Source organism: Callorhinchus milii, unplaced genomic scaffold (genome assembly GCF_018977255.1).
Source record: "Callorhinchus milii isolate IMCB2004 unplaced genomic scaffold, IMCB_Cmil_1.0 Scaffold1, whole genome shotgun sequence".
In the NCBI taxonomy this organism is placed as follows: Eukaryota; Metazoa; Chordata; class Chondrichthyes; order Chimaeriformes; family Callorhinchidae; genus Callorhinchus; species Callorhinchus milii.
This window is the reverse complement of record NW_024704742.1, coordinates 132374682-132383581: the sequence shown is the minus strand read 5'-3', so window position 1 is coordinate 132383581 and position 8900 is coordinate 132374682. Positions and strand designations below refer to the sequence as shown.

General features: G+C 42.4%; 1 protein-coding gene across 2 annotated transcripts; it reads left to right on the top strand.

The window, feature by feature from the left end:
- The first annotated feature begins 1436 nt into the window (after positions 1–1436).
- LOC103180973 (SUB1 regulator of transcription) lies at positions 1437–7337 on the top strand. Of its 2 annotated transcripts, none has more exons than XM_007897131.2 (5): positions 1437–1520; positions 3840–3909; positions 4520–4633; positions 5589–5697; positions 6705–7337. In XM_007897131.2, the coding sequence occupies exons 2-5, from the start codon at positions 3841–3843 to the stop codon at positions 6782–6784; spliced, it is 372 nt and encodes a 123-aa protein (XP_007895322.1). In that variant the 5' UTR covers positions 1437–1520; position 3840; the 3' UTR covers positions 6785–7337. The 2 variants fall into 2 exon arrangements, with proteins under 2 accessions (XP_007895322.1, XP_007895321.2); XM_007897130.2 differs by lacking the exon at positions 1437–1520 and adding an exon at positions 2069–2125.
- The last annotated feature ends 1563 nt before the right edge of the window (positions 7338–8900 follow it).

The window sequence follows — 8900 nt, the reverse complement described above, 5'->3', positions numbered from 1 at the left end:
CGCTGGGAATTTTGCACTAACTCCTTAAACGTCTGGCTTTGCTGGTCTACTGTGAAATCCTTAAGTCTAATTTCCCAGTTTATTTTGGCTAAATCCTCTCTCATACCAGCAAAATTGGCTCTACTTACATTTAAAACCTTTGCTTCGAACTTAATTACTTCTCTCTCTAACTTAATGCTAAATCCCATCATATTATGATCACTTTGCCCTGGAGGAGCCTCAATTTCCAGTTTGCTGATCAGCTCTGCTTCATTGCACAAAACAAGGTCTAATATGGCCTGTTCCCTGGTTGGCTCCTCGGCATACTGATCCAGATAATTATCCCTAATACATTCTATAAACTCTTCCTCTACCATACTTTTCCCAATTTGGTTGACCCAATCTGCGTGCAGATTAAAATCACCCACAATTAATGTTTTTCCTTTACTACATGCTCTGCTAATTTCCTGATTTATACCTTGAGAGATACTGTGACTGCTGTTCGGGGGTCTATAAACTATTCCCACTAGAGTTTTCAACCACTTGTTGTTACGTACCTCTACTCATACTGACTCTACTTCCTGCTTTTCTGATTTAAAATCTTTCCTCTCTACTGTTTTTATCCCATCCTTTATTAGCAGGGCCACCCCCCTCCTTGTTTACCACATTGCCTATCTTTTCTATACGCCGCATACCCTGGAATATTTAGCTCCCACCCTTGATCTCCCTGTTACCATGTCTCGGTGATGGCTACCAGAATGATTAACTCATCTATCCTGTTTCGAATGCTTCGCGCATTCAGACATAGCAACTTTAATTCTGACTTCGGGCTATTAGTCCTATTCACCAGTACCCTATCCCTGGGCTTCCTTTCCCCGCTTGACACCCTTTGCTCATCTCCCTGGTTAATCTGCTCTCCCACTTTCATCGGTCCTAATTTTAATTGTGACGGATTACATGTGATTGAATTTACCCCCCCCCACCCCTTAGTAGTTTAAAGCCCCGTCTACCTCCCTATTTATTCGTGTTGCCGGGACATTTGTCCCAGCCCTGTTTAGGTGGAGTCCATTCCTTTGGAATAGCTCCCGTCTCCCCCAATACTGGTGCCAGTGGCCTATAAAGTGAAACCCCTGCCCTCCGCACCATTTTTTTAGCCAAGTATTCAGCTCTTTAATTTTTTTTTTTTGCCTGGAGGGCGAGGCGGAGGGAGGGATGGAGTTCCAGAGGATGGTGGGGTGGAGGGCGGGGAGATATATCCAATGTCAAGCATTATAAGGTTAATAATCTTATGTAGCACAACAACAAGAAAACCCGCCCAATTGGGCGTGAAAACCGCCCAACGCAGCAATAACGCTGGTGGCGAGAAGAGAGGCGGAGCTTAACCAGCTGCTGCTGGAGGAACAGGACTACAACGCCCAGCATCCTTAGCGGCCGCACAGGAAGTGACGCAAGGGCGTCGAGCCAGCAGCTTCCGCCGTTCATATCGCTGGAGCCCGAACCTGCGCGTGTGAGAGAAAGAGAGAGTGTCCGACGCCGTTCAGGTCTGTGAGTGAGAGCCGCGGGTGGGGGGGGGACGGGACGAGGGGGATATTGTACAATATATCGCGGGGCGGACACGACAGCGAGGGAGAGATAGAGGAGAAATGGCCACTTCACCCTCATTGTCTCCACCGCCAGCTGTCGGGGTGGGGGGGGGGCAATGGGGGGGAAATCGGCTTCTTTTACATTATTTAGGCCGCGGCTGTGATTGACAGGCCAATCAGGAGCCTCCTACCTGCTGGTACTGGTATGGAGGCGGGCGCGGCACAGCCAATCAGGAGCTTCCTAACAGCTAGTGATGGTTGATAAGGGGCGGCATAACCAATTAGTAGCCTCCTACCTGCTGGTCATGGTGTGGTGGAGGTGTCCTTATAGCCAATCACGTGCCTCCTACCTGCTGGTGCTGGTCGTGGGATGGCCAATCAGGAGGCTCCTATCTGCTGGTGATGGGGGCGGGCCAATCAGGAGCCTCCTGCCTGCTATTGCTAGGCGGCTCCGGCCAATCGCTACTGCTCTCTCTCGCGGGGCTTGGGCTGAGTCTCAGTGGAGCTGAGCCCAGACACAGACAGACACAGAGAGAGAGAGGGAGAGAGAGGGGAAATAAGAGGTATGGAGCAGCGACGACCCTGGGGGTGGGCCCAGACACAAAGCAACTGCTGCTCTTTATTATTCGCAAGGAAAGGCTCCAGATGCAATGCAACATGAGGTTTTAGGAGCATTTAATAAATAGTCCCATCCGGTTAATAATAACCAGGATAAGGGATTGCAATGAGCCCCCATTGCCTTAGTTTTTGCGCACAGCAAGAAGGGAGCGCAATGTGCCAGCTCTATTATTTTGGCTTTCTTTTGCTCTCAAGAGAGTGCAGGAAGAGGACTTGGGCGACTTGCCCCGACTCCAGGAGCAAACCAACTCCCTGCATCCTGAAACCGCTACTGATAACTACTGCAAGGAAATGCCCAAAAGCAACGCGGCAAAGGGTTAACAGCGCGCATAATTTTTTTAAAAAAAAATTGGGGGGAGGAGAGGCACTGGATGAGCGAAGGGAAGTGAACTTACGAATCACTGAAGGGGAAAAAGCCCCAAACTAGGTGCAGTAAAGGGTTAAAGTAAATAATGCATGTGGGGGAGGGGGTGTGGTGTTGAACCCACGAGGTAGGAAGGGACAATCGATGGCCCCCCTAAATTGGCAGAGAAGCAAAAAGCCCCCGTGCAAACAAAGATTCCTAAAAAATGACCTGACATGTGTGGTTTCGTTTTGCAATTAGGGCTTCCGTCCAAACCGACTGATGCCTCGTATCAGTGTAAATGTGAACCATTTTCAGCCGGGAGCAAAGTCATACTGCATATGTTTGTGTGGATGCTGGAAGGGATGGTTTGAACACTTGCTGATGTTTGATGAGCAGCAGCACCTGATCGTGTATTTTATTTTTAATAAAATCTTGTGCGGTTGATCCTTTTTTTTTACACACAAAGATGAAAATTTACTTTAAAAATGTGAAGTTGAGGTATGTAAGCAAGGAACCCGTGTGCCTTATTTCTACTGCATTTTAACAGACAGGTGAATGCAATGGTGAAAGTGTGCTTCAGTAAGATGAAAGCTTCCAAACGTGCATTGCATGATAATAGAGGCATGCTCTACCTCAATGTACTGCTTTTAGAATTGCCTCAAGGTGCTTTGCCTTAACCAAAATGTATTCCTGCCATGCATCAGCTGTTAAAGAGAGTAATCGGGAAAGNTTTTTTTAGAATCCAGTTGACGGTATTCTTTAATTGATACTAACTTCATTACAGATATTCAATATGGGTTCTCGCCTGCAGCAAACTTAATGTAACAGCACCCCAGCACGCCTGTCAATTTGCTGCGCATGGTGCCAGTATTGTACTCACTACCTGTATTATAAATTTAAGCTGACACAGTTTGCAACAGCATTCATGTCTGAGCAATGGAGGAGCAGCAGGGTTCGGTGTTCGCTTAATGAAATTAGGTCTTTTGGGCAGATGAAAACAGCCCCATGTTACGGTACATGTTCAATGTTGCATGGACGGTGCCCCGTTTAATTGGGGTGGGAGCGCAGGCTGGACCAAAAGCATGCTGATGATCACACAACAAAAAGGGAAGAGATGAATAAATTGAAGAGGCGACTAATAGAGCAGTTGATAGGATACCTACTGTTTGACTGAATAGTGAGGGGCCAATTCTCATCAGAAAGTTATGTTAATGGGACTACTTTGGCAATTTCTAGAAATAGTTTTAAATTTTAACTCCTTGATGGTTTAATTCACACGGCTGGAGCTTATGGAAACATGTTTTTTTTAACAGAATGTCTAAGACAAAGGAGATCATTTCTACAACCTCAGACAGTGACTCTGATAGCGAAGTCGATCAAAAGGTAAACTGCACTGCTTTCGTGTTGTTCACACTGAAAGATTTTCCGAATGAATGATTTCAGTTTAAAATCTCTACTAATTGTAAGGTGTTCACTGACATTTTTCCAGTAAAGAAGTGTATTTTTGTGAATGCTGTTATAGTGTATTTACAGAGTTATTTAAGGTTTCAGAAAACAAGTGTTGAGGGTACATTTCCTGAATTTGAATTCACATCATTGTGTACCTTAATTTGTTGAACGTTAGTGGGCTGATCATGCCCCACTAGTGCAGCCTCTGAACCAAGCTGCCACGCCATACTATTTGTTGTTTAGATTGGGGTGTGTGGGGGTGGCGTCAGTGAGCGCTCAGATGTTATCCTGCATGAACTTCACTTTATAAATGCAAGTTATTGTACTTTTAATGGAGAATAACTAGCTAACTATTACCATGAACCCAAATGTTAAATGAGTAAAAGCAGCAATTTCTCTCAAAATCCTGTTTGTGATAAGCGAAAGCACTGATACTGAATGGATGGTGTATATTGCTTTATTCTTCTTTTTAGGTTCCCTCCCCCCATATTCCATTATGTGTCCTCCGTAAAAGGTGTAATTCAAGCCTGGGATTATTTTATAGGTGAAGAGAAAGAAGACGGCAGTACAAGAAAAATCAGCAAAAAGGCACAAGAGTGGGGAGAGCTCCAAGGGCGCAGCACCTGCCAAAAGCGATAAAGAGGACAATCTTTTTCAGGTTTGTTCTGTCCCTACAATGGTTACAGTAAACTTACAGTGGCATTGACGCTCTCTTTTTGAAAATCATCTAAAATCCCCACTTGGCAATTGGCTTTCTGTTTAAAGCTGCTCTCGATGTGGCATTTGGTGTTTTGCATACTGTCCAGCACTAAAACAGACTAATTAGGCCAACTTGTACTCTGCATGATCTCCCTCTCATCTTCCTATCTTTCTACCATATCCTGCTTCGTGTGTACTAATTTCATATAGCATATTGCATTAATAAAATTGCTGAAATTGGATCCTATGTCAGCATCATTGGTTATCTGGCCCACATGGGGGTGAAGAGAGAGAGGAAGCGAAGAAATAACGAAGTTGACTCATACAGAGATTACTGAGAAACCATGGATCACTGATGCGAAAACATGAGTATTCTTGGATGTATTAGTAACCATTAATATTAGGTCACAAAATTGAGGTCACAATACCCAAGAGACTTATTGTGTACATACTTGTGCAGTCAGATTGCTGCAGATATACAGTCAGATTGCTATAGGTATGACTCATTTGTGCTCAATTGACTCAATTGCCTTTTGCAATGCAGCGCTATAGTGATACCCGTTGCTATTCTGTTATGTCTTGGAAGCCGTAATATATATATCTATATAACTGAATATTCCCTGCATCAATTGTGAGAATAAATACTTAAAATACTGGTCAGCCTGGCAAACATGGCAGCCATTTTGCGTGCAGCATGATCCCACAAATGGCCAAGGGGATGAATGATCAATCAATCCAAACCAAAGTCACTAACTTGCTCATTCTCTTCTCTTAAGTAAATCTCAGATAGTTCAATATGATTACTGTGGGAGCTCCCACAGTGGTCTTACTTGCTTTTCTCCTACTTTATGAACCCTCATGTTCCTAAGGCCATAAGCAGCTATCACTAATTATAGATGCACGTTTCTTGACAGATTGGGAAGATGAGATACGTCAGCGTGCGAGAATTCAAAAGCAGAGTTCTCATTGATATTCGAGAATACTGGATGAACCAAGATGGTGAGATGAAGCCTGGGAAGAAAGGTATGTTTTGCTTCATTGAGTTATTTATGGGATAAAATATCCGCATTGGGGATGGGGCTACAGTTGCAAAGCCAGACAGGTCTGTAGTGATCCTGTCCCGAACCCTGGAAACCAAGCTCCAGCAGATTGACAATCCTAGTATAAAATCATAAGATGTTATTGATGTATTGCCATTTGTGGAAGTGTTAGATAAGGTCTTGTGTCCTCAATCATCTACATGGGGTTTCGCCCACAAAATACACAATCATTATATTTTATAGTATTTCCCGTGAAGTCCTTTGAGACATCTCAATGACGTGGTAAGGCACTATATCAAATGCAAGGATTATTATTTATGATGATTTCGTCTCCCATTTTTGAGTCAGCTGGGTGCTTTGACACATGTGGAAACCCATCCCCATGCTTAAAGAGTATTCAAACGAGAATGAGAGTTTCACATATTTATCCCACCTCCATGAAAATAATCCATTTGTCTAGAATGGAGTGTACACTCTTATCAGGAAGGATTCTCCCTACTTACCTAATTCCAGAAAGTATTAAGCACGTGCCAGAATTGGCCCTTGGAGAACTGCTGGAGTTTAACCAACTAAAATCACATAGCTGGCCTTTGAGAGGACTGTTTGGCAAGCCTCCTGCTACTTGTCAGCTAATACCATCCTGTCCTTTAGGACTTTGGCTTGCAGAGTTACTAGAACCAAATAGGAAGAACCCTGTTCTGTGACCAGTATGTCGAAGATCTGACGACTAGCCAGGCTGGCTGGTCTGTCATTATCAGTGTCTTGCAGTGCTGTGATTCTGCCTAGCTCAGGAACAAGGCTACCAGGACTCCCACAAAGGATTGACGTGACCGCGCCTTCGGCCACCCTCCTACCCATACTCTCCCCGTCCTCCACTACTCCTGATCCCATCCCCAGCTTGAGTCCAAATCCGTGACTGTCCAGCATATTGGGCCGACCTCCCAGTGTGAAAGGAGCTATACAAATGTAATTTGTTGTTTGTATTCCTAGGGATTTCTTTATCACCTGACCAGTGGAACCAACTGAAAGAAATGATTCCTGACATCGATGACGCAATAAAAAGGTTCTAGGAGGTCCCTCTAAAGACGTGCCCTGCAGTTTCTCATTTATCCTGCTGTCTTTTACATTGACCTGAGTTTTCTAAAAGGAGGGGAAAAAAATTAAGCTTGTTTGTATTGTAATGTTTATAGCGTGACTGTTTATGTATATACAGTACATCCCAACTTTTGTATTTTTGAAAGACTAAAGGTCACACCGTTTGGAAACGTGCTATCACGGGATTTGTTTATAGTGTTAAATTCAGTTTGTTTCCTAATCTGATATTGAGTGGCTACCAAAATATCATGTCTGTACACTACAGCATATACTGTCTTGAACTGGCAGATAGACACTTTCCAGAAAAAAATTACAATTTACATTAAGCTAGTTTTTTTTACAACTTAAATATCAAGAATTTTATTTACATACAGGATCCAGTCAATTAAACCTGCGTTTTTTTTTGTTTGACATTATTTTTTTCCCAGCACCTCGGTGGTAATTCAATTATAAAACTTGTTTTTGTGTGCACGTGCTTGTGTGTGTGGTTTGCTTAAATTTGTTTTAGTAAATGAAGGAAAGTTAAAATAAGCGTATTGTCTTTTTTTAAAGAAAATTTCACTCAAGAAATTGAGATCCAGAAGTCTCCTGCTCTTCACCTGCTTTGTGTTATTTGAAGGTGATTGGAAACAGTTACAGGGGAAAGGGAGGAAAAGGGAAAGTGGAGAGACAGAGAGAAAGAAGAGAAGGTGATGCAACCTCCTCTGTGAAATCCCAAATATCAAACCTAGCTTCATCCTTAGTGAGAACAGTTTCAGAATGAATTGATTCAGTCCAGTCCTACTTTCCGTTCTCGGTCTCGACCTTTTAGTTTCTGTGGTTCCCGTTTCGAACCTCACTCCTGCATGCAACCATTGTAAAACGGACGACTGGGAATAATTTCAATTTGAAAAATGACAACCTTGTAAATTAAATTACCGTGTTCTCATGTCATGTTCTTTTCCCTCCTTCCTCCCCCGTGTCACTTCTCGAACAAATTTCTCTCCATGACTCAATTTGACCAATTTCTGATACAGACCTATTATTGTTTTGCGTACTGTTACTCGTTCTCCACGTTCTTTGCTCGGCATTGCATTACGATGCAGTAAATAAACCGAGGGCAAAAACCTAAGCAAAAACAATCTATTGATTTAGTGAGTTGAAAGTAAATTCCCTGAAATTGTAGTTGAATTCTAGCTTATCTACAAAGTTACAGTTTGCATCTTGACGTTTAAGACCTGTTTTAATCTTTTTCTGCCTTTTATTAATATCCGTGCCCCGCGCTGATTCATGGACGTTGTGAATTGAAACAGTTATTCACACCAAAAATTAACCATTGTTGGCCGTTGGCCTGAGAGTTATCCGTGTCCATATTGAGAAGTTTTCCCTCATGTCAACTAAAGTTATAATAATAATATTAATCCTTGCAATTGACATAACGCTTTTCACGTCTTCTCGACGTCTCAAAGCGCTTAAAAGTGTGTGCAAGCATCTTTTTTTTGTTTTATGTGGCATTCACATGGTGCACAGAGTGGGTTGTGTTAAGTGGTTGGTTACTAGATTGTTTGTTGTCACCTAAGCAATTCTGTAGTAAATTTTGAGGCTCTTCAGAGCTGTTTTGGCTTGAGTGCGAAAACATATTGCACTTCTCCACGTGCTATCTATCTCAAGTGGATTTTTAGGATGGAGCTCCAATCACATTGAAGTGCATCATTGTTCGCATTGTGAATTCTATATATATATCTTAAGCAAAGCTTTGTAAACAACAACCAAGTGTCATTTATTTTGATGTTTGAGTGATACTTAAAGAGGTGTTGGGGCATTTTCGTGTGTTTTTTTTTGTTACATTATCGGACCATATATTTGGTGAATATTTTTGTTTGCGGGCACTTATTTGCGAATACAGTGTCTCTAAATGGCAGTAGAAATAGCTTAATTTTTTTTAAAAAAGCCATGAGTTTTAAATTGTCATTGAAGAGTTTTACGGTGCACGTATTACATTTAAAATAAAGTGATAGTCTGACTCCGTTGAATTTGTGATTGGTACTTTTCTCAAGAAAATGTAACAGCTCAGAATAATGCATACGTTTGATATACAGTAGATATATACTA

Excerpts from the sequence above, each read along its gene's own strand:
- LOC103180973 (XM_007897131.2), top strand. The coding sequence starts at position 3,841 with ATGTCTAAGACAAAGGAGATCATTTCTACAACCTCAGACAGTGACTCT. Across the intron at positions 3,910-4,519 it reads ATAGCGAAGTCGATCAAAAG|GTGAAGAGAAAGAAGACGGC; the intron begins GTAAACTGCACT and ends ATTATTTTATAG. Across the intron at positions 5,698-6,704 it reads GATGAAGCCTGGGAAGAAAG|GGATTTCTTTATCACCTGAC; the intron begins GTATGTTTTGCT and ends TTGTATTCCTAG.